Source organism: Dufourea novaeangliae, unplaced genomic scaffold, assembly GCF_001272555.1.
Source record: "Dufourea novaeangliae isolate 0120121106 unplaced genomic scaffold, ASM127255v1 scaffold712, whole genome shotgun sequence".
Taxonomy (NCBI): domain Eukaryota; kingdom Metazoa; phylum Arthropoda; class Insecta; order Hymenoptera; family Halictidae; genus Dufourea; species Dufourea novaeangliae.
Genome location: NW_015374579.1, coordinates 359 through 25,715, shown reverse-complemented (window position 1 = coordinate 25,715; position 25,357 = coordinate 359). Strand labels below are relative to the sequence as shown.

The 25,357-nt window shown below is 33.2% G+C and overlaps 6 protein-coding genes across 8 annotated transcripts; 3 read left to right on the top strand and 3 right to left on the bottom strand.

Annotated features, from left to right (window-relative positions):
- The first annotated feature begins 6,270 nt into the window (after window positions 1-6,270).
- LOC107193196 (transmembrane and ubiquitin-like domain-containing protein 1) lies at window positions 6,271-8,412 on the top strand. 3 transcript variants are annotated; one of them, XM_015582600.1, is made up of 4 exons: window positions 6,271-6,307; window positions 6,983-7,303; window positions 7,506-7,812; window positions 7,892-8,412. In XM_015582600.1, the coding sequence occupies exons 2-4, from the start codon at window positions 7,003-7,005 to the stop codon at window positions 8,343-8,345; spliced, it is 1,062 nt and encodes a 353-aa protein (XP_015438086.1). In that variant the 5' UTR covers window positions 6,271-6,307; window positions 6,983-7,002; the 3' UTR covers window positions 8,346-8,412. The 3 variants fall into 3 exon arrangements, with proteins under 3 accessions (XP_015438086.1, XP_015438084.1, XP_015438085.1); XM_015582598.1 differs by lacking the exon at window positions 6,271-6,307 and adding an exon at window positions 6,339-6,465; XM_015582599.1 differs by lacking the exon at window positions 6,271-6,307 and adding an exon at window positions 6,536-6,583.
- Window positions 8,413-9,750: 1,338 nt separating this feature from the next.
- Window positions 9,751-13,549, bottom strand: LOC107193195 (isoleucine--tRNA ligase, cytoplasmic). Its single transcript, XM_015582597.1, has one exon. The coding sequence runs from the start codon at window positions 13,495-13,497 to the stop codon at window positions 9,751-9,753; it is 3,747 nt and encodes a 1,248-aa protein (XP_015438083.1). The 5' UTR covers window positions 13,498-13,549.
- A 1,596-nt stretch (window positions 13,550-15,145) lies between these two features.
- LOC107193191 (ADAM 17-like protease) lies at window positions 15,146-18,526 on the bottom strand. Its single transcript, XM_015582593.1, has 14 exons — window positions 18,469-18,526; window positions 18,251-18,389; window positions 18,059-18,159; window positions 17,860-17,981; window positions 17,625-17,775; window positions 17,348-17,550; window positions 17,075-17,269; window positions 16,869-17,007; window positions 16,636-16,790; window positions 16,471-16,551; window positions 16,190-16,398; window positions 15,871-16,109; window positions 15,672-15,787; window positions 15,146-15,602 (listed from the first exon to the last, which is right to left on the bottom strand). Exons 1-14 carry the CDS (start codon window positions 18,524-18,526, stop codon window positions 15,294-15,296), a joined length of 2,217 nt encoding a protein of 738 aa, XP_015438079.1. The 3' UTR covers window positions 15,146-15,293.
- Window positions 18,527-19,449: 923 nt separating this feature from the next.
- LOC107193199 (cysteine and histidine-rich domain-containing protein) lies at window positions 19,450-21,261 on the top strand. Its single transcript, XM_015582602.1, has 4 exons — window positions 19,450-19,528; window positions 19,924-20,486; window positions 20,560-20,748; window positions 20,819-21,261. Exons 1-4 carry the CDS (start codon window positions 19,450-19,452, stop codon window positions 21,008-21,010), a joined length of 1,023 nt encoding a protein of 340 aa, XP_015438088.1. The 3' UTR covers window positions 21,011-21,261.
- A 410-nt stretch (window positions 21,262-21,671) lies between these two features.
- LOC107193201 (UPF0483 protein CG5412) lies at window positions 21,672-22,748 on the top strand. Its single transcript, XM_015582605.1, has 5 exons — window positions 21,672-21,728; window positions 21,863-22,022; window positions 22,145-22,339; window positions 22,404-22,544; window positions 22,609-22,748. Exons 1-5 carry the CDS (start codon window positions 21,702-21,704, stop codon window positions 22,746-22,748), a joined length of 663 nt encoding a protein of 220 aa, XP_015438091.1. The 5' UTR covers window positions 21,672-21,701.
- Window positions 22,749-24,097: 1,349 nt separating this feature from the next.
- On the bottom strand, window positions 24,098-24,895 carry LOC107193200 (transcription elongation factor B polypeptide 2). The gene is made up of 3 exons (XM_015582603.1): window positions 24,766-24,895; window positions 24,576-24,669; window positions 24,098-24,422 (listed from the first exon to the last, which is right to left on the bottom strand). Exons 1-3 carry the CDS (start codon window positions 24,769-24,771, stop codon window positions 24,148-24,150), a joined length of 375 nt encoding a protein of 124 aa, XP_015438089.1. The 5' UTR covers window positions 24,772-24,895; the 3' UTR covers window positions 24,098-24,147.
- Between the last annotated feature and the right edge of the window lie 462 nt (window positions 24,896-25,357).

Sequence of the window (25,357 nt, the reverse complement as noted above, 5' to 3'; positions counted from 1 at the left end):
CTAGGTACAGCTTTAGTCAGGCAATCGCACGATGTACACTACTTCTTCTGTGTGGCTGATACGTTGGCCTAGAAGAGTAGGGTAGATAAAGAGGGGTCAGAGGAAGGTGACAGCGAGATAGGTGGGGAATTCCAACGGGCGACTAGACGGCCCGGGGACTTGCTGGCTGAGTGGCTGATGCGACTATAGTGGGGTAGTGCTAGTTAGCCACGGGAAATGTGGGGGCGGCTCCGAAGGCCACGTTGTCAGACGAGCGTTACCACCGTGTCATTGGTCGACTCCACCCCTGAGACGGCACAGGGGTGCAGATCTATGTAGCAAGGGGTGATGGGCGTTTCCAGCACGCCCATTCGACGACAGGAACGAGCCACGATCACAACGACCAACCAATGCCTCCAGATTAGACCACCGTCGTAGGTGGCTGTTAGACGAGTGATGCTATTTGTCGATGAAATGCTGTGTCATCATTTCTTCTCGTCAGCAGGGTGGGGGAATAGAAATCGACATGATGGTGCCAGTTGCGGTTTCTGCAGGAAAGAAGGAATGGTTAACTGTCAATACGAAGGTGCGATACATTCCCGTTTAAACACTAAAACGTTGCGCTTGGATGACTACGTGACTTCTATTTTGAGCTTTATATATAGTTCTGGTTTAATTTATAATAGAAAATATGTGTTATACTCATTGATATATTTTATATAAATGATGAATATGTAACGACTAATTGGTAACTTATTCAGTTAATATACATACCTTTTATGGAACTTTCATTAGATTTCATATTTCTAAAAATATTAATTCTTTTCTATGTTTTTTTTTTGTTACAAATTGTACACTGTCTAAAATATATAATTTATGATCATAAAAGTCTTGTAAATTAATAGCAATAGATTAATAATAGCCGAATATATGGACCTATTATATATGGACTATATATGGACCTATATATGATATTGTATATAGAAATCAATTCATATTTCGTGAATCAATGCTGCAGCCGTATCTACAAGCGCGAGTATCCTGCACAAAATTACTGCACAAACAGTGGCAAGAATGGTTTGCTTCATAAAAGTAGTTCACATGATTAGTGCTGTCATCCGTGACAAAATAGTCAAACTATTAACTAAACTATAATACCGACAGATGAGAGCATCATTGAGGCAGCTCCTCTTGCCCTCACCCCCAGAGTGCTGGCCCTCTATAACCCCGAATGCTGCAATAAACCAGCGCCTACCATATGACGTATTACCTAATCTCGATGGGAGCGAATTTACTTCACGTCTTGTCACTTGTGCGAGACGAATGACCCTTAGGCCGTCTTTGACTGCTCGCGTTCGGTTGATTCGGTTATGTTAGGGACATCGTTATTGGTGGTACGGTGGGTGGAGGTAGCTGTCCTCCCCACCTCACTTCAATTTCTAGTTTAACGAAATAGAATATTCAGTACCATATGACAGGCCGGTACGACCTTTTTTTTTTGCGTATACCTGCGGTTAGCTCAACGAGCACTGACCCACCTCTTCTTTCTTAAGTTTACACTAGTCTTACTATCGACTAACCTTGACTAACTAAACTAAATACAAGGTAAAGCGACAAATAAAACCAAGATGCCATCAGCCCCACGAAGGGACTGATGAAACCGAGGTTTTACACTAGTCTTACTATCGACTAACCTTGACTAACTAAACTAAATACAAGGTAAAGCGACAAATGAAACCAAGATGCCATCAGCCCCACGAAGGGACTGATGAAACCGAGGTCCATCGATCTCCCTATCCTGCCGCAGTGGACGTACGAAAGAGATAAATGGAATCAAAGTTCCATCGATCACCCCGTTTAGCTGTATCCCAAGCAATTATTCGAAACAAAAGAAGCGTATACTCTCAGAAAGAGAGAACGTTTCAGACACAGGACATTCTCAGAATGAGAGAACATTTCAGGGAGACGACACTCTCAGAAGGAGAGCATCAATTCTCTCTGATGCAAAGTGGCCAGTAACGCCGGGTGACTCGAACTGACGCGACCGTAAATAGAGAGAATAAGAGAGAGAACCCCTTGAAGCCTCTTGACCACTTGCCACCAATGGGCAGCAATCGGAGATTAAAACGCGGTAGGACCCCGAAGAGGTCCGTGGGCCTTGGACCGTCCTCGGTTAAGTATTGTCAGCCGACGATACTACCGAGCTAATAGCTACAAACTTGCAAATTATCTTCTAGTTATAGGATATCGTAATAATAAGTAAAACACAGATCTCTTAAGTATGCTGTAAATTTTATTTATTACTCCATTTCGTCAATAATGATTGCAGGGAGAACATATTTTCGATACATTTTTTCATTCTTCTCATTGTAAACCTCTTCTTCAGAGATTTGCGATGTCCGTTCACTATGAATCAGTTCCCATACAATTAACGCATTTCGTTGTCCATCTTAAAGACGTATACAACCCGGAAGGAGTTCCGCCTTAATTACACATGTTAGGAGAGCTGGATTATATTCGTATCCTACGTCACAGATTACGAGAATACATCCTAATACGGTGTCGCATTTCCAGTATTTTTGACAATCTCCTGGGTAGGGGTAAGTGTCTGCCTGAAATAATTATAGCATAATTATTATGTTGTGTATTAAAGCATACTACTATGAGTCACACAGGTGCCAACAAGTAACAAATTGCTTGAACACTTGTTATTGAATATATAAATAATAGGTTCTACATGTGTGTACTAACGAGTACTTTCTTCAATTACAAACGCTATAAAATACACTTTCAGATTGAAATATTAATTCTATTTATATCATAACGAACACATGAAAGTCCTTACCTCTGCTGATTCACAGAAGAAAGCTGCGATGCACAAAACTGCACAGAACAAAAATACGGAGAGCTTCATAGTGAATGTTTGTTGTTTCGTTTGTAACTTTCTTCTTTACGGAAGAAATGGAGTTTATATACGAATCGTCTAAGTGAAAACAGGGCACGTGACTTAATATGATATCTGGAAACAAATATTTTTTTACTGACTTCCAGTTGTATTTTTATATTTGCAATGAACTTAACACGTTAAGCGACGAGCTGAGTTCGTTGCCTTTTCCTTCCACTCTACATATATATACATATAATACCACTTATCATGATGATATCGCAAAAGGTTACAAATTACACCACTAATTACCCAAAAGAGTGTACCAGTATCTTAAGTCAACAGTTTTGCAAGAAATATTGCGATGACAATACGAAATGATTTCGAAAGACATGTGCTAGATGTTGAATTACGAAAATGACAACATTTTTTGATAATTCCGATGGAATATCCCCATCCCTATTTTCTATATATTAACAAACTCCATTGAAATAACTATTGTATCAGTGTAATCAATATTACTAAAAAAGACAGAAGACAGACACCATTCGCGTTTAGGATTTTTTGCCTGAGGGAGGCCCAGATCCCCTTACTTTCGCCCATAACACTCCCCATCAGGCACATGCTTGTACTTTATACCGTGTACGTGGGTTCACAAAATAAAGTTACACATTTTCAATAATTATTTACATATTTATTTAATACTAAAACTAAGAATAGGAAGATACAAACATAATTCTTAAAAATAAAAAATATGCGAAAAGAAATTGCAAATTGATTAAAAGCAATAAGAGTATATTATGTACAGACACCTACAGTTAAAATTTATATAAGCTTCAATTTGCTGTTTTTTTCTACAAACATAATCTTGTTAATATTTAGAAAACAGGGATGGGGATATTCCATCGGAATTATCAAAAAATGTCATTTTCGTAATTCAACATCTAGCACGTGTCTTTCGAAATCGTTTCGTATTGTCATCACAATATTTCTTGCAAAACTGTTGACTTAAGATACTGGTACACTCTTCTGGATAATTAGTGATGTAATTTTTAACGTTTTGCGATATCATCATGATAAGTGGTATTATATGTATATGTATGTAGAGTAGAAGGAAGAGGCAACGAACTCAGCTCGTCGCTTAACGTGTTAAGTTCATTGCAAATATAAAAATACAACTGGAAGTCAGTAAAAAAATATTTGTTTCCAGATATCATATTAAGTCACGTGCCCTGTTTTCACTTAGACGATTCGTATATAAACTCCATTTCTTCCGTAAAGAAGAAAGTTACAAACGAAACAACAAACATTCACTATGAAGCTCTCCGTATTTTTGTTCTGTGCAGTTTTGTGCATCGCAGCTTTCTTCTGTGAATCAGCAGAGGTAAGGACTTTCATGTGTTCGTTATGATATAAATAGAATTAATATTTCAATCTGAAAGTGTATTTTATAGCGTTTGTAATTGAAGAAAGTACTCGTTAGTACACACATGTAGAACCTATTATTTATATATTCAATAACAAGTGTTCAAGCAATTTGTTACTTGTTGGCACCTGTGTGACTCATAGTAGTATGCTTTAATACACAACATAATAATTATGCTATAATTATTTCAGGCAGACACTTACCCCTACCCAGGAGATTGTCAAAAATACTGGAAATGCGACACCGTATTAGGATGTATTCTCGTAATCTGTGACGTAGGATACGAATATAATCCAGCTCTCCTAACATGTGTAATTAAGGCGGAACTCCTTCCGGGTTGTATACGTCTTTAAGATGGACAACGAAATGCGTTAATTGTATGGGAACTGATTCATATTGAACGGACATCGCAAATCTCTGAAGAAGAGGTTTACAATGAGAAGAATGAAAAAATGTATCGAAAATATTTTCTCCCTGCAATCATTGCATATGTATTGCATGCATATTGCATATCTATTGACGAAATGGAGTAAAAAATAAAATTTACAGCATACTTAAGAAATCTGTGTTTTGCTTATTATTACGATATCCTATAACTAGAAGATAATTTGCAAGTATTATTGCTCGTTTATTGAACAATTCCTGGAATTCTGGCCCTCTATAACCCCGAAGGCTGCAATAAACGACCGCCTACCATATGACGTATACCTAACCTCTATGCAACAACAATATTTTGTTTGCTCCTCGTTAATAAGTTGTTATTGAGATATCTAACTATTGATTATTATAAAACAAATCGAGAGCAATTTTTTGGTGCCATAATATTTGTGTAAAAAGGCCATTTACTACTTATTTTGTAAACGAGTTTTTGCTTTTTCTTTTGCGAATATCTTATTAATTATAAACGGTGCTGTGGCAGCAATTTCAGATTCGGAAGGATGAAATTGGGAGCAATTTTTTGAGATATAAATCGTTAAGATACGTTAACATTCGGCGCCAACTATTATCCGGTTTTGAAAACGGTGAATCTGCGGTGGGTGGTGACACTAAAATGGAAATGGGGCAGCGTCGCCTCAGAAAATGAAGCTGAAAAAATACATTGGATGAAGTGTCTACTCCTATACCTCGTCCGTGGTAGAAGCTAAATATATGAGTATCGCAATATCTGGCAATATCCAAAAACGACATTTTCCTTTATCACAATGTTTAGATTATTGCACGAATAAAATGAATGCGCATCAAAGAAACTAATTAATCACAGAAAGTGTGGCATCGAAACTGGTGATGAGACCAACCATTGAATATAACGTCACAAGAGAGAGCTCCCATTGTGGTTAATGACTTTTCATTTAAAAGTATCAGATGATCAAAGTAAAGAAGACTATTTATTTCGATTATTGTAAAATGAGATCTAATGGAAAAAACCATATAAGTAAACTATTAAACATTTGCAATTCAATAAAATTCGATCCGAAATTACCTGAAACACTATTAGCAAATACTAAACTTATGAATGCAAATTAATTATAAAATAAAGCTTTATTTCAGTCACTAAAATAAATTACACCGTCTTGATATTACGAAAGACTAATTATTTACTTACTACTTAAAAATATAGTTAACGTCATTTTCCGTAAACAGCTATTTTATTAAACAGACATATTTGTAAACTTAAGGGATAGAACAACAGAATACACGAATAAATTTCTTTGATTTAATACATTCTGATAATAATTATATAATACTAAATTTGTTATTAATATCAGAAAAAATTATGTCGATCACATATTAAAATGCATTTTAGTTTTCCTCTTACGGAACAAACATTGGGAGAACATGATTCTTTTTTTTATTTTCATATTTCTGATGCACATATTGTATATGAGCACTTAAAGGAAAAGGTTGGTAATATGTTATCTTGCATAATAGGAACTTAAAACGTATTCTGCATAAACGGATCGGGGCTGATCGAGGCTATGGATGATTTGTTTTGAAATCATCAAAAGAAAGCGCATCTCGTATGTGCATGTTTTCTTCATTAATTATGAACTAGTTCACATACGTCGCTGTCTGTCACAAACTATTTGCGTCATCTCCAGATATTTGTAGATGAGATTTTTATAAGTGTTTTTGATGCTGTTTTAATTTTGTTCAATTGCGATTTATATAAATCAAGGTGAGGATAGTGATGAACAACTGACAAGGAGAGACAAGAATGGCCATGTAAATTTTCTTTTGCAGTATAACGGAAAATACGTGGAATCGTTGTTCCCGCACAGATTTTCTTGATATGTGTAAATAACATACTTTCATTACATTGGAAAACACCGAAAAAAGTAATACAAATGTGCCCCAGTTATTTGTTACAGTTTTATTCGACTCATTTCGAATGTTTATACCTAAACACCACCGCGTATGGAAAAAATACTGTGGATTTCACCTTGAAATTACTGAAAAGAAAACACGATAAATTTTTGTCTTATTTGTAAATGATACCTTGGAAAAGCTATAATATCATAACATAGTATATTCTTTTAATACTTGGAATTGTCATAGAAAGAATATGGATAACAGCATAAAGAGACATATTTAGTATTGATCGTTATAAAGCATATGTGAACTTTGTTTGTCTTGTAATATAAAGTGATGTTAATATTACTTTAATATTTATTTAAGTTTTCTTATTTGTACAGAATAATTCCAAATTATAGAGATGACTCTTGTCGAGGGTGTTGGGGATGAAGTGACACATTTTTTTATTGTTGTGGTCACCTTCCTGATTGGCTGGCTTGCCTGGTGTTCCACAAGTATTGCAGATCAACCATTAATACGCACAGTACTTATCTTGCAACGTCGAACACGCACACGCATTGCTGAGCTCAGATCTAATCATCAAAATGTTAGCTCCTTCAATCGGCCTCCAAACTTGGAGATATCAGAGGAAGAATCAGCAGAACCTATTAGTGATGACAATAGTGACACCACACAAAGTTGTCCTGAACCATCTGTTGCAGGTGATATATCCTGTTTAAGAATATAGTAGAATATAATTTTCTGGAATCTCCTATTGAATGAATGAAAAACCATTGAAGTTAGTTGCATTCCTCTTATGGAATCCATTTTGGTCTTTAATAGATTCCAATAACTGGAGTTCTATTGTACTTCTATAAAGAGTGTAACGAAACTATCACAATTAATAACTATCTGTTACAATAGATACAAATGCAGGAGTTTCTCCAGAAACACATAGAACATCTGAGGCAACTGCTACAGAGGAAGTATTAATTGAAGCCATGGACTCATATAATAATGATAGTACAGCATTGTTACAAAGGCAAACCAAAGTGAACACTACAGAGGAAGCAAATGTACCAACATCGACGGGTACTGATACTGTAGAATGTTCAGTTGAAAACCTTTCAACAAATAATGCAATTGAAATTAGCATAAGACTTATATTTATAAATGATGATCAAAAAGTAGTCACTGGTAGCCTCAAAGAACTGCTTGGGGACTTTAAAAGGTTGCTACTATCAGAACTCTCTATATATTCTGCGAAATTAATCGGAATGCAAGTATTATGAAGCCTCATATTTTTACAGGAGACATTTTCAAATTGAACTCGAAGCACATAAATTGGTGCGATTAATTTTTAAAGGTCGGGTATTGCAACCTGACAGTCAAACGTTGGAACAATGTGGATTGCACAATAATTGTGTAGTTCACTGTCTAGTACACCAGCCTCGACCAAGCCCTGCATCACCTCAAACTTCGACATTGAATAATTCATCATCACTTTACTTTAATCCTCAGTCATTTTCGGATATACCTGCTGGCACAGGTATCAGTTCAGTACATAATGAGTGGAATTTGAGTAGACTGTTAGTGAGCATTTTGACTCTTATGTTATGTTTAGCATGGTATTCTAGATACCACTATGCTCAACTTTTTACCGCAACTACTACGCTTGCATTGTACGCGCTCACTGCAATTTTCACGGTTTCTTTGTTCAGTAACTACTTTCCTGACCAAGACAACATCAGAAATATGGAATAAATTTGAATTAGATATGTTGAGAAGCACTTTAAGACATAATTTTTGTAACATTAACGGTACCATCATTTGAACGCATATGTTATAATATTGCGAAGAGCATGATGGTCTATTGTGATTTTTTATCAATTGTTCAAATTAACTCATTTGAGTAAGAGATGAAATATACCCTATAGTTAGTACGGTCGCATTTCAGACTAAATGAATTTGTATGTATTATGTTCAAAATTAACTTACATATTTAGAGAAAGTTTCCCTGTGTTAACATAAAAGTATAATCTATCATGGAAACGTATATTGTGACGTTAAATTTGTATCAAAGAATACTTTAGTAAGTACCTAGCTGATATATTTGTTCATTTAAACATATTTGTGAAATTACTCTGATGAATATTATTTGATTGTTGAATTAGTTGTATAATAAATATTATGTACTGTGGTTACAATGGTGCTGTATTATATTACTTTCGAGGAAGCGTTTGTTATAGATTTGTATGTTTGTAATTTCTTTATTAGATTTGAAAGTTCTATCGTGCATGCGTGACTTAAATCTGAATAAGATATGTACGATTATTAATTATAGGTTGCAGTTACCATTAGAGTAAAACATATTTAATTTCAATACAAGAAAGTTATAAACTTTAAAACTTGCAATCCTATAATATGGAAGTTACATGTGAAGATATATACTGTTTTTAAGCACCATTATATTCATTGTTACTGAAAAATAATTAAAAAAGTGTGTATATAAATGATTCGCAATATATTAAAATATTAACGATTGTAGCTTACTGTGAGATACACTTCATGTTACTTACAAAAAATTAATTTCAGTACTATTTCTAAAAAACTGTATCGACGAGAAAAGTGATTTGTAACTGACGAATTTGAACTCAGGCTTTATTGCCTCTTGTACTACATTGTACCATAGTAGTTCCTAGGAAAATTTAATTACAGAATATTATTACAATTGTTTTATTGAATGTGAATAAATTTCTATACGATATTCTGTTGCATTAATACATATTTTGTCGATAAATTGAAATGATGTAAATAAAAATTCGTTTTCCATGAGTTGAAAAAATTAAAGAGTATATGTCCAACGGTATAAAAATGTAGAAACTGTATAGTGTATAGTAATTTATTATCTTTTCATTTTAGTACATGTTTACAATTATATACTGTTCTTCTGTAGGAAACAATTATCAATTTACAAAGTTTTTTCATTAAAATAAATAAGTCATTTCTAGACAAAGTTAGCGACAAATTGAAGTTCATGCTTAAATACACAACACATACTCATAGTGTACCTAATATAACTTCAATCTGGATTTCGATGAAGTTATCAAACTTTGAATAATATTTTGGGCAAATAAATAAAAATTAAAACTCATTTTCTATACAAAAGTTAACTTAATTGCAATGTCTTACCATGTAAATGACTTAACATTGTAGGTAAAGATTCTGAAAAATCTACTTTATCAAAGAAAAGGTGTAATCGTTGTTTCAACATTACATGATTTAAACTAAAGTTTTCTCTTGGATTTTCTAAAAAAATAGTACATTTTTCTACCCCGCCGTTGATATTAACAAATTTACAAGCTGGATGATTCAATGTTGTAGATGATTGATTCACAGATAAAGCAGCTTTTGTTATTTTTATAGTTTTTTGATGTAATAATGAAATGTCAGTTATTTTCGACACTAACTTATTATCAATATACATATCATAATGACAACCATAAATACCAAATATTAATTCAATCTCTCGTTTCAATCGTTCATATGAAATAGGAACTAATGATTTTGGAGCTTCTAATAAAACAGTACCAATAGTGCTGGTAGCTCCAAATCTTGGTTTTATATCTACAATTTCAACGTTAACATATTTCAAAAATGGTTCCACATTTGTTTTGTTATTTTCAACGTAATCTTCATTCTTTATTAAAACCAAGTTCATGTCCACTCCCTTAATCTTCTGCATCTCTTCTATAATTACACTTGCATTGTTTGGAATCTTGGACATGTCTTCTTGAGGTGTTTTAGTTGAACATTCAATAAACTCTTTGTGGTTAACAATTACTTTGGCTAAATTACTAGTTTTGTCCCGAATTTCATAGTATGCAATCGCGTTATCCGATGGAATCAACTGTGCTTTCTTTCTTAGTTTTTGAACCCTATTAATTACTTCCCTTGCTATTCCTTCATTATGCATACTTTCATCAGGTGTAACATCCAGGAGTATTAAAATATTTCCTTCACTATGGGCTTCATATTGCTCAGATAACTGTTCAGCTGCTGGTCCAGTGAAACTAAACATCAAACGTAAATCTTGTTCTTCCAATTTATGACCTTGCACAATAATTTCTTTTGTTGTAACAAATGTTTGCAATTGTTCATTGGAAAGTTCTTTAATAGCTTGAGTAACAGACTTAAATTCTCCCTTAAGACGTGCTCCAAGTACTTTATGATCTGGTTCTGCTCTCAATGTAACACCATACTTCTGCTTGTCTGTGGTAACTGTTAACTCTTTTACATTAAGTTCCTCAAGAATATATGACTTCAAGGAGACTATTTCCTTTAGTACTTCAGCATCTTGGTGAATTACCACAACTTCTGGCAATGGGTATTTAGTAGGCATTGTTTTCCTATCTCTTACAACACGGCCCAATTCAATTACCGCTTGCATATATGATACAGCTTTTTCAATACTTTCATCAATTAATTGTGAATGGGATTCAGGTACCATCTGGTAATGAACGCTGTCCATATTTCGTTTGGATGGTGGAAGTAGTTTCACCAAACGTTGGAACATAAATTCTGTCAAGAACGGTGTAAATGGAGCATTTATGCATACCATGGTATAAAGAACAGAAAATAAAGTATTTAATGCTTGTCGACAATCGGTTACATCACCATCACCTTTGATACGTTTTCTATTCATTCTTACATACCAATTAGTAAGATGATCTATATATTTTACCAAGTGAGGTACTACAGTGTATAATTTATAAGCTTTCATTTCTCGTTTAACAAACTGTAATAATGTTTGAGTGAAAGATAGAATCCATCTATCCATTATATTATTAGAACATAAATCTTTAGCATCATCATACACGAAAGCAATTTTCTCTTCTCTTTCAAATCTCTCAATATTTTGCATTAAGAATCTGAATGCATTGTACCAAGGTAAGAACACATCTTTTATGACATCCCTAACCCCTTCTTCCTTGAAACGTAAATTTTCAGCTCTTACAACAGGTGAATTAATTAGGTACAAGCGAAGCGCATCTGCTCCATATTTGTTAACAATTTCTATAGGGTCTGGATAATTCTTCTTGCGTTTCGACATTTTCTGTCCATCAGATGCTAGTATTAAGCCATTAGCGACAAGACTTTTAAATGGAGCTCTTCCAAAAAGAGCAGTTGATATAACTAGCAGAGTATAAAACCATCCACGAGTTTGATCAATACCTTCTCCAATAAAATCAGCTGGAAAACTCTCCTCGAAGTCTTTTTTGTGTTCGAACGGATAGTGCATCTGTGCATATGGCATAGAACCAGATTCAAACCAGCAGTCAAAGACTTCAGGTACACGCTTTAAAGGTGGATATCCCAGTCGACTTGAAGGAATAGTTAAATGGTCTATACTTTCCCTATGAATGTCTGTTATCTTAGTATTTGTTAATTCTTCTAATTCTGCAATACTTCCTACACATACGACTTCCTGTCCATCTTCTGAAATCCATAAGGGAATCGGATTACCCCAGTAACGGTTTCTACTGATAGCCCAATCACGGGCATCTCGCAGCCAGTTACCAAACCTTTTTTCTTTAACATAATCTGGTACCCAATATGTAGTGCTGTTTGCTGTAATAAGCTTATCCTTTATGGCTTCTACTCTAATGAACCACGATGGTACAGCTTTGTAAATTAATGGGGTATCAGATCTCCAACAATATGGATAACTATGTTTAGTGGTACCACAATGAACTAATCTCTTATTTACTTGAAGGTACTTAATAATTTCTTTATCAGCATCTTTTACATATTTCCCAAGAAAATCATGAACTGGTTCCACAAAACGTCCACAGCTATCAATAGGACATATAATCTCTTGATCTCTGGTTATAACACCAGCTGCCAAACAACAACGATAATCATCTTCACCAAAATAAGGAGCTTGGTGAACAATGCCTGTACCAGTTTCTGCAGTAACATAGGTATCATTTAGTACTACAAAAGCACCTTTCTCTTTTAAATTTTGGAAATATGGAAATACAGGTACATATGCTTTTCCCTTTAACTCGGACCCTGTTCTTTTACCTTGTATGGAATATAGATCTTTGGATTTATATACAAGTTCTAGACTTGATTCTAATATAATATAGACATTACCAGAAGCATGATCTTGAACCTCCACATATTCAAAATTAGGATTACAACAAAGTGCCATGTTACTAGGTAAAGTCCAAGGAGTAGTGGTCCAAGCAAGAATGGAAATGCCAGGCTCATCCACTAAAGGAAATGATATGACTATAGAAGGGTCAACAACATTTTTGTAGTTCTGTCCTGATTCAAAGTTGGACAACGGTGTATTACAACCAGTAGAAAAAGGCATTACTTTAACACCCTGATACACAAGACCCTTATTATACAGCTCTTTGAATATCCACCATATTGATTCCATGTACCAAGGATACAATGTTTTATAATCATTTTTGAAATCTATCCATCTGCCGATTCTGCTTACAATCATTTCCCATTCCATTGCGTACCTCGTTACAATATTTCTACATTCCTTATTATAATTTGCAATCCCCATTTTCGCGACATCGTCAGGTCCTTTTATGTCCAAAGCTTTATCTATTTCAAACTCAACAGGCAAACCATGAGTATCCCAACCGAATCTCCTTTCCACGTGATAACCAGATTGATGAGCATATCTCGTTAAAATGTCTTTTATTGTACCGGCTAGTATATGTCCGTAATGGGGCAGCCCGGTAGCAAAAGGTGGACCATCGTAGAACGAGTATTTTGGTTTCCCCTTGGATTGTTTCAAGCAATTTTGAAAAGCACCCAGCTTTTTCCACAATTCCAAAATCACTTCTTCTTCCTTCGGGAAGTTAATTGTTTCTGGCAACTTTTCTATCATTCTTAAAGATCTTTCGACAAGTACTTCGCGAACTATCTGGTACCGGCTGGTACTGATGCAACTACCAAATTTAAGGTATCATGTGTATGAAGACACGTTATTGAAGCACACGTAATACACTCTCAAATAGGTTAGCGCCACAAGGCACAACACGTGTAACAGAAAGGTGAGTGCTGTATTTAGGTTGAGAACCTCATCTTGTAAGCTCAATCCTAGGTACAAATAAATCTTTTCGTTTGAGCAGAATATATATGATAACCCATTTAACAATGGTCCCACAACTTTCCTCTCTATTTACTTGCGATAATTTGACACAAAAACGCTGTTTACAATAATTTTTTAGCATATGTTACATTCAGTTTTTTAAATGTAGCCATACGATTTTTTGTATAATACACTCCGCAAAAAAATTAAGGGATTATCTCTACGAACTTGAAAAATGGGGCCGAGTTCAATTGGTCGTATCGATATTATTAAAAAATCGTTTGAAAGTGTCGAATCTCTACTTTCAGGTGCTTTTTCAACATTTTAGCTGCGTTGTTTTTTGGGTACGTTCTTAAGGTCATTTTGAAACGCAGGGTCTGCTGCTTCGTTTATGTTGCAGACGAACCTGCTGAGTGCGCTGAGATAGTTTTTTACCTATGGCCACTATGTTTAAAGCAAAAAAACCAGAAAGTGGGTCGCGTTACGCCGACCGACGAGATATGTTATATGTATACCTCCACGCAGTATGGCTTGGGTCACGGGGGTCAGCTTGGGTAACACCAAAGAGGATAGGATAGAGTCTCTAGTCTACGCAAGATAAGAACCCTAAATAGATCTCTACAAATTTCGCCAAGTTAATGGTTTGGAGGCGCTACCCTTGGCAACTTTTAAGGGACGGGACTCAATCTCGATTAGTATAGCAATGTAACACTTTTATTTATAATAAAATAAAAAATTATTCGAAGTGTAACCTCATTAGAAAACTTCGAACAGAAAGTTATTCTTTTATTACTCTAAATATTTTTCTATATTGTGAAAATATCGAATTTTTAAGGTAAATTATTTTAAATGGCACACACTATATTCTGTTAAGAATATCATAATTAGTTATGTAATTCGATTCACCTACAAACTCTTTTATTTCTGTTTTGTACAGGTTGTAAATAAAACTTAGTATAAATATAAAGGGTGTCATAAAGGATGGGACAATCCGCACACGGATATTCCTTATACAAATACAAATCAAAAAGTCCATTACCGTTTTGTAATCTGAAGCTCCATTTTCGAGATGTTAACAGTTAAACGACTTAGCAGTTAACGATCAGCTGAGCGGTGGGCCACACGTACGCGTCGATGCAGTTAAGAAGCAGAGGCCAGTGACTTGGGTCGTGCGCTTCTTAACTGTGTCTGCGCGTACGTGTGAGTTTATTTAACTGCTAATATCTCGGAAACGAAGATTCTGATTACAAAAAGGTAAAGGACTTTTGATTTGTATTTGCACAAGGAATATCTATGTTGCGGATTGTCCCATCTTTTTGGAACACCTTGTATATAAAATTATAGAATAAATACTTTAATGAAATAAACTATTCAATGAAATGTACATATTACTGTTGATTTGGTGCAGTTTCATTTAAATTATTTTTATATTATTGTATCCGTTTTTAAAAAAATACTATTTTCGGGAGTTAAGAATGCCTTGTTTGTAAACAAAAAATAAAAACTGTACACGTTATAAAACATAAACATATTCGTGACTAGAAGTTTCACTACATATAGCACTTTAGGTTACGTATATATACATGAATTATTTACGACTGCTGCGTAACCTGTTGTATCCTTTGCCGTTGTCCACCTATGTAAATAATTTGTCTTTGTTCGTCAGGATGAATAAGTTCTTCCGTATGTTTCCATCGCCACTTCTTTTCACTTTCTTTCACACGTCTGTGGTCGATATAACTGATAACGCAACTTGTCGGAATCCACACGATGGCAGTGATAATAATGACAGCCCCTACTATATTATCTTTCAAAAACCGCATGACCTTATTAATATTTATGTCTTCAATAATGTCCCAGAATCTTTCTACCACATCTTGAATTGTTTTCTCACAAATACCCTAGGAATATTCTTCCATTTATACGGTTGTATTGAAAAGTTATAATAATATTTCTTTAAGCAATATTACCTTATTGCAAAAGCCTTGAATACAAGGAGTTCCATCAGGCAAAATGTCCTGTGGATCTATGGGGAAACATGTTTCATTCAAGCTCATTCTACAGCATCTTTTACATGCATCTCCAACTGCAAATAACAATTTCATATGAGAACCTATAGTTTTGATTATACATACTATATAAATTTATGACAACAGATAATAAGCATACTTGTATCACACATGCAACTTTGGAGACCTTGCGTCTCACAATATGGCACACATTTTCCAAGTCTACATTGACCTCTTTCAAGGCAACCTGTACCATCTTTCATAGGTGGAGATCTAGGACATTCACTGGACGCTCCTGTGCAACGTGATTCTTGTTCACAAGTGGCGTACTGTGCATCCCTGCATTTTACACCTAGTGGCATGAACGCACAGCCTTGACAACAGGGCGAATTTTTGTCACTGGAAAATATTGTGTTAACCAGCATTTAAAAACAATCAATAACGTGATAGTACACTGTTACATACAAATAGATAATTACCTACAAACCGCCCCTTGACTTCTTCGAAGTTTGCAATTTTTATCGCAGCAAGCATCGTTATCTTCTGTTCCGAGTAATCCTGCATCGCATTCCTCGTCTCCTTCAACACGTAGATTACCACAAAACGATTCTTCCGGTTCGGAGAAACAACGACCCGATTTAGCTTGTAGAACTTTTCTGATGGATCTTAAACTACAGGGTGAAAAACGCTGAACCATGTATAATTAATAAGTACTTTCTTAGTTCGCGTATTATATTACTCCTATGAAAATCGAATTTACCTTATTATTCACATCGTATCCACTGACACTATATGTGTACATTAAGTAAGAGCCTCCTTGACTAGCACTTGGACTACATTCCTATTAAAATAATCCACCACGTGAAAATACTAAATATAACGTCTATTTTAAACTACTTAATAAATAATTATAAGAAACATTTACTGTTATATCTGGATCATGTTCAGAACCCCAATTGTGCCCAAATTCATGTGCAGTGACTAAGTCAGCTTCCCTCGTAATCACCCTTTGCCCGTAATGATTCCTACTAGAACTCAGTCCAGAATTCAGGTACAGCGTATAGCCATTCTTGAAATACTCTGTAAAAGTATTAAATGAAGTTTGTTTCGATATTGACGAATAAAACGTTCATAAGTAAAAGATGTTTACTGATATACCTGGTGTACAGATTCCACCCACAGAATTTCTTCGAGGTGATCCTACATATGCTAATCCTAATATACCACCTTCAAACTTTAAGTCAGTGAATAAATGAGCTAAGCAAAAATCCTTGTGACTATACTCACGACTGAATACCTAAATGCAGTTTAGATTTGCCTCAAATTTAAGTATTTTATATTAATGATAAAAAATGTAATTGTACCTCTAGTAATGTGCGCACATCCCACTTTTCTCTGACCATGTTATAATGTGTTTCACCGCCCCTTACGCGAGTTGGCTCGCTGTGAACCACTATTTTCTTAATAACAAAACCCATCCCTTTAAATCCATCTTGTTCCTGCCGTTCTTTCCACAAAGTATCATTATAAATTTTATGCACTCTATCAATTAAGCTTATCTACAAACCATAAAGAAAGATTTTGAGAAATAAGATAAAACAAGGGATTCCTATATTTTTTTGATGTAATTTTGTTACCAAATAATTAATTGTTGTTTTTGTACTGCTAGCACCCATTTCTTGGTAGAAACGATAATCAGCAACTAATAATAAAGGGCATCTTGTTTTTGTTGGTGTATATTCATAAGTCTCTGTTTGCCTTTTCGTTCTGGAATGTCTGTCTTCTATAAGATCATACTCAGAAGAGACTTTAGTCTCTCCTAGATCATTTATTGGAATGTCTGTAACATACATAGATATTATGTAAAAGTAAAATATTATTTAATACAAGAATGTATGTGAGGTAGTAACTGACCTAATTCTTCCTTAACATATCCACATGTTTTAGGAGCACCATGAGTATGTCCTTCCCCATTTTGAATATGTTCCCAACTAAATTTAACATCTGATGATTTATACAGTATCATTGTTTCATTCCCTAAATGAGGCAAGTGCCTCCAAGATGGCTGAAACATAAAATGTTTATAATTATTATGAAAATGATAATCCACTATTACTATTATTTAACTAAGAAGTAATAGGAGCAGTACCTCGATGTGAAATGTTTCATCAGAAATCGTAATACTGGCTGTAAGAATTCCATTATCAATGTGTACTTGTGCATGAGAATCAATTTCGCCAAATACACGTCCATGATAAAAATTCTCATGATCTAAAATATTTAAATAGATTTGGTAATAAAGAAAAAATATGCATTTTGTAAACTCGTATGTAATTATAGTATTTTACCTAAATGTACAGTTTTTTCTTTTCCATCTCCATTGACTTCATATGCTTTGAATTTAGAATGAATAACTTCTTTTCTTGGTGTTAAAATTAGTCGAAAATATCTTCACAGAAAGAAGAATATATAGGTTGATTTTCCCAACCCCAGGAGAAATTTGATTGAAATAGCAATTTTCTTATAATAAATAATCTTACCGTCCATGAGAATAAAATTCTAATTCACTGATTTTATTATAAGGATGATAACTATGCTGGATACCTCGCTTCACAATTTTATGTTGAACATGAGATGAATGAAGAGTTTCATAATATTTTAAATTTTGATGAAGACCATCTAGAATAACAATTTGCAAATTAACATTAATTGAATGGTAGAATAATACAAAATGATAGATTTGGTAGGATAAACTTACAACTGCTGTGTATAGTACAAAATATGCAGCATATTAAAAATCTAATTTGAATTTCCATGTCTGAACACGAACGTCTTATGCTACTATGTTTAGTATCATATTTCGAAAATTATGCTTCGTATTATATGGACAAACATATTTTATTCCTTTTTTTGTAACCTCGGATACGGTCGCCAAACAAATTACTCATTGTCAGTCAAACACACCTTTCCCTAAACATAGTATACAAATACATAGATGCTACTTCCTTTTAAGACAGGTGGTCCCAGGTGGTCCTTTAAGGCCAGTGCAGGCTAGTGGTGATCAAAGAGGATAGGATCAGATAGGATGCTATAGGATGATATATGCAAGCTTTGCTATAACACCCATATACACAACAATTAATATATCTTACTTTTGGTTTCTTTTTGTAAATTGAATGCCCGATGTATCGTTCATTTTTTTATCAAATATTTAGCATATCTAGCGTAGTAAAACAAAAAAGGGAACTGACTCTGTATATGTTACATGGAGCAGTTGATACGATTTGACTGCTTTTAATTTTCGCCACTAGATCGTATAGCGTAAATGAGCAGATTCCAATTGGAATCTTTCATACTTTTGTACTGTTTTATACTTATTTCGTCTGTGGTTATCATACATAAAATTCGCAAAATAATTACATTTCTCGCAATTGCTATTTGTATCAGCAGCGCTATCTGCATTATTGCATTCTTCGTGGCAATGTGCATGAACCAATCGATTCGAAATATTTTACGGATGCTGCATTTAGAAGTCAATTTTAGATTTTCTGGAACATGCTAGAAGTTTTCGGCTTGCAACAACAGAAACGTCGTTGCAGTCACTAGTGTCAGTTGGTGTCAGTAGTTACCAGTAGTTACTTGTCGCTGACAATCGGTGTCAAGTTCCTTCGTAAACTTGACGTATTCGTGTATTCATACACAACGTGGTTTGACCAAACAAGTTCAAATAAAGTTCAAAATGTCGCAAGAAGCAACATTGTTGCTTTGCTACAACCGTGGTTGTTTGAAGAAGTTCGATCCTAACGATAACAAGGAAGGTTCGTTATTCAATTTCATGTCAAAGTAACTTTCAGAAACATTGATTTAAACAATGACAAAAAAAACTCTATTCTTCGTTACACAATTATGTATTAAGTTTTCGAGTATTATAAGTTGTATTTGTTTGGGAAAAATTCCAGTGTTTTGTCAACATTACAACTTCCTTCCAATGACATTAACATTGTGTAATGAATTTTGTGATTGATCTATCATGTGTCAAGATTTACTATTAACCCTTTCATTGTTGTTGATGCTTGTGGCAAACAAATTTTTTTCTATAATGTTTGACAAAAATGTTGAAAGATATTGTCAAAATGACATAATTAATTCAGTCTTAAATGTTTCAAGTTTTGCTTCTTGAATGCTTTAACTTTCTTTATGATTATATTTTCAGACGACTGTGTTCATCACCCTGGTCATCCAGTATTTCATGATGCTTATAAAGGCTGGTCTTGTTGTAATAAAAAATGTATAGACTTTACAGAGTTTTTAAACATTAAGGGTTGTACAAAATCATGTCATTCGAACATAAAGCCACCAGAGCCAAAGAAACCTGCAGTTGATAAGTCTAAGGCTAATGAAATAATAGAAATTACTGTTAAACCTCTTAATAATGGACCTATGTTAAAAAGACCTCCCTTCAACACTCCACAAATTACCTTAACACCAACCATATCACCTACATTATTGGAACAAATTAAAGGATTAAAAGCTTTGGAACTAGAAAGTGAATCAGAGACTGAAGTTAAAATTGGACAGAGTTGTAGAAACAGTGCATGTGAAGCTACATATAATGGTCCTGAATCTAACAATGAAGTCTGTAATCATCATCCTGGTGCTCCTATATTTCATGAAGGGATGAAATATTGGTCTTGTTGTCAAAAGAAAACCACAGACTTCTCTACATTCTTGAAACAACCAGGATGTACGCAAGGGAAACATACATGGATTTCTAAGGTAACAAAGCAATTTGTGAATCTATATTACAAAGCAAATAAATTGTACCATATAAAACTTGACTATTTTTCAGGATGCTGGTAAGAAGAAAGAATGCAGATTGGATTGGCATCAAACAGGGACATTCATTGTAGTTTCGATTTTTGCTAAGAAATACGTACCAGATTTTTCCACAGTTAAATTGAATCCTATACGTTTATCTGTGGATTTATCGTTCGCGGAGGATAATTCAAGATACTCATGTGACTTAGAATTAAAAGGAGTATGCATTTAAAATCTCAGATTCTTAAATACTTTTTCAAGAAGCTGTATCTAAAACTTTATGCTTGCAGGTTGTTGATATTGCACAAAGTAGTGTTGCGATGTTGCCTACTAAAGTAGAAATCAAATTAAAAAAGGCTGAACCTGGCTCATGGGCGAAACTGTGTTTCCCCAGAGAAGATAAAACGGAAACTGAAGAAAATAGTCGTAATGATGAAATCATTACTGCACAAGTGGATGCTGTTGATCTCAATGATCTTTGAACATTCATGTCTGTTTTGTTAAGGATATAATTGTAATTCGTGTAACCATATTATATTTAAGGACGACATTTTAATTTTAAGATGTAAAGAAATATTATTTTCTTAATGTTATCGGAATTACGTTTCCGAGAAAAAGGGAATACCTAGTATTCACATTGTTATTTTCATAGGGACAGATGCCCAGAAAGCCTACCATTAAACTTTAATGTTTCAAATATCTTATCCTTTATTTATGATTTTCCTATAATTAATAAATCGTTTTTCATTTAAACTGTGTTTTATTTTCTACGAACAGAAATTCAATACATGAGAGTAATGTTATACGAATTATTAATTATATTCCCAAATGTGTTCGACGTATAGAGTATAATGTAAACTATGTACATACATGTATATATATGTTATATATATATACGATGTAGACAGTGAAGTTAACCTATTCTCAACTGGCATTTGAAAACTCTTATTTTTAGTATTATTACATTGTATTACATAAATAATATTATTTAACTTATAATTTTGATATTAATAAATAACAGTGTTGTTCCATCATTAATGTTAAAAAATTTTATATGTCGTTCCATTTTTATAACCTTTATTATGATCAGTGTCAAATATAATATCAATTTATAGTATTCATGAATTACATAGTTTTAATTTATTATTTGAAACACTTGTTACGTTAAATATTATGACTACTTCGTTTAAGAAATTACGTGTAAGCAATTGTTAATAATTGTATTTACATATTATACATATACATCATATGTATAATATATATAAAAATTCATATAAATATATATATATATATATGAATGAAAACAATTTCTTTCATATACATGTTCATTTTAGATACTTGCCATTCATGGTTATGCCCAATCAGATATTATTTTCAATACTAAATTGGGATCCTTAAGAAAGGGATTTAAAAAGGAAGTGGATTTTTTGTTTCTACGAGCACCACATCAAGTTCCAATGAAGAGTAATTTTGGTGTTGATGAAGCAGTAGAAGGTATAATCCCATAAATTTTGCTTTTAATTAATAAGACAAGAAGGCATAAGTTTTTATGGAATTACTATTAATAATAAATGTAAATGTTTCAATGTTAAATAATAATTTAAATTCTCTTTCAGGGTACGGATGGTGGTTTAATACAGAAGACAATGTATTTAAAGCAATTGCACCAAGTAATTTATCAGTAGGTTTTGAAGATAGTTTGACTTTAATTGAAAAGACATTTCAAGAGTCTGGTCCATTTGATGGTATTATAGGCTTCTCTCAAGGAGCAGCATTTGTCACTATACTTTGTTATATGCAACAGAAAAAATGTAAGCATGATGTAATAACTATGAATTATTTAAAATAATTGAATTAAACACTATTATTTTGCAGTATTGCAGGCCAAATTTGATTTTGCAATTATTATATCAGGATTTAAGTCACTGTGTGCCCCTCATGCAATATATTACGATGAAAAAATAAGCATACCTTCTTTACATATTTATGGAGGAACTGATCAAGTTATTCCAACAGGTTAGACAGTATTTAATGGTTATGAAAACAAAATTATTACCATGTATGCTGTTGTATTTTTCAGAAATGGCAGAGGAAGTTAGTGAACTGTTTACAAATAAAAAGAAAATAAAACATGAAGGTGGTCACTATATACCAAGTAAAAAGGAGTTTTATAGAGAATTTATTATGGAAATGTTATTACACAAAAACAAAAATAACTAATAGTGTTTACTTATTATATCAAGTAACACCAAAAGATTGAAACAATATGTAAATGTAGCAAGAGCAGATGTTTTTGTGGATTGTAAAAAATAATAACTATTGAGCAATATTAATAAATTCATTTATATTAGAAAATTTATCCATGTCAACTATAAATAAACATACAATATGCACTAGCAGTGAAATTTATTAACAGCGTATATTTAGACTTTTATATGGCAACCAAACTGAGAACATGAATGCAATAAATTAAAATGAATATACAAAATAACATAGAACCGTTTCCCACTTTACACTGAACCCTGTATTATTAAGAATAAAAGGCATTACTAATTTTAAATTTTCAAGTCTCCAAAACTAAGACTAAGTATAAAGATTAAAAGTGTACTGAATCGTGCCTTTCCTGTTCAACGAAGTAGTGTATGGTAGTTGCTTAGATTACATTATTCACGTCATGCATATTTTCATACACAGTATACTTTTCCACATTGTTATTACGCATCGAATGCTTAAATAAAAATTAACTGTTTTGGTTTGTATACTGTAATTAACCATAACTTTTAGACTTAAGATATGTAGATTTATTATATAATCTACTATTACAGTAGGATATAAACGTTATTGGCATTATGTTCTTAAAATGTCCTTAGTTATTCTTACAATATTGAACTTTCTTCAATCAATTCTACAATATTTCATTCAGATGTACACATTCAATTCGTTTGGATTTAAGTTGTTTTCAGTCCAGTTCTGGCCTAATTTGTTACATATTTCATTATTTGTTATGAGACTGTAACAAGTTTTGGAAGATACTATATATTAAAAGTTGCATGAATTCTGCATTCATTATTCTACATAGTAGAGATATTGATCACACTCTTCATATAAGCAGATGAGAGAATATGCAATTAAAGTCCTTAAGAAAATATAATATAATAAAGATACAATTCATAGAAATATTATATTTTATACTCAAAATGATAATTTGTTTGTTGGATAATAAAATGTAATCAATGTATTCAAATTACATACACTATATATAATGTATCACATTTTTAAATTTCTACTTCAAAGTTGTAAAAACTAATATTGAATGTTTTTAGAATCCGTAATACTTCAATTTTGCAAATTAAGTAATAAATGTTGTTGTACATACTTTGCAAAATTTAAGGCATTCTCTTGTCTCCCATATTTCATAATAAAATTGGAGTTTGTAACTAAACAAAGTATAATCAAATAAGAGATAAATAGTTTGAAAGTATTACAAAATGCTGTAGATGTAGCTATAATAAAGTTTAAGTTCTAATATTCACATTACATTTACTTAAGCTGTCAGCCTTCATTGAGTTTCTGACAATTGTAAAATTATATTGTATATAACACCTGACCATCATCTGATTCATGGGTTAATATTGTTACAAGCGATCTGTTCAAAGCCATTGGTTTCTTGAAATTTCATCACATCTGGTAGATCAGGTGGTAACGAAAATGGAGTCATCTCTAAGGGTTCAAACTGACCATTTTCTTGGCGCATAGCTAATCCTACTAATGCAGGACACTGTGGTTTCGCTGTTGTAGATGTTAATCCATATGCAGACAAAACTGAACTATCCGACATTACAACATTATCCACATTGAACAACTGTTGATTTGCAGGTGGTATTTTTAATATACCTACGGATAATCACATTTATCTGTCACTTACTATAATTTGTACCTTATAAATATTCACTTTATATAATAAAACACTTGTAAAACAGGAAGAAGTCTTGAATTGTCATACTTCGTTTTTTTCACTTGTACGAACACAAAATAAACGTTCTTTACCTTCTATGATTTTTTTAAGCTCGAGAACCGGAGTATTATCCTTCGCATCCGTAAATATCGTCATATTTTTTCGTCGAATCATAAGAAACACATCCTATAAAGAAGATTTTGATAGTTTTTGAGGTTATATTGTTTTGAAATAAATCTGACAAATACCATAAGAAATAATAGGATATGAAGAAAAATTTACCATCATGTATGTAACTATATAGTTAACAGTGACGAGGATAACTAGTACACACTTTCAGGAGTACTGTTTTGAATGTTATTTTGTTGCTAATCGTTAGGTTAAAGGCGAAAAGTTAAAAAGAGGGAAACGACATTCACTGACATCATTGCATCATGGCCACATAAAACAGACCTCACAATTGGTTCTTCTTTTCAAACGTAAACTATGTTTGGCGTATTATTTGTTTCCTCGACCAATTACGTACTGATTTTATATTTCATGAAAAATATTATGATTCCTTAAATTGGAGATGATAATTATTCAAGTACTACTTAGTAGTTTATACCTACATACATTTGTGTCTGAAATTGATAAATTATGGATAGATATAGTAACACACACTACGCGACAAATGTATTTGAATAGTAGTGACAAATAACTAGCTTTTTCAGCACAATACAACTTTAAACACGCTTCTCATGTTGTAAAAGTTTGGCAAACACATATTTAGTAATCTCAAAAAGGAGATCTCCTCTTTGGTAATCTTTTATATTTAAATGACCATCGATCGCAAACTACAGATCCTCTAGGGGAAAAAGTAGCATGAGAGTAA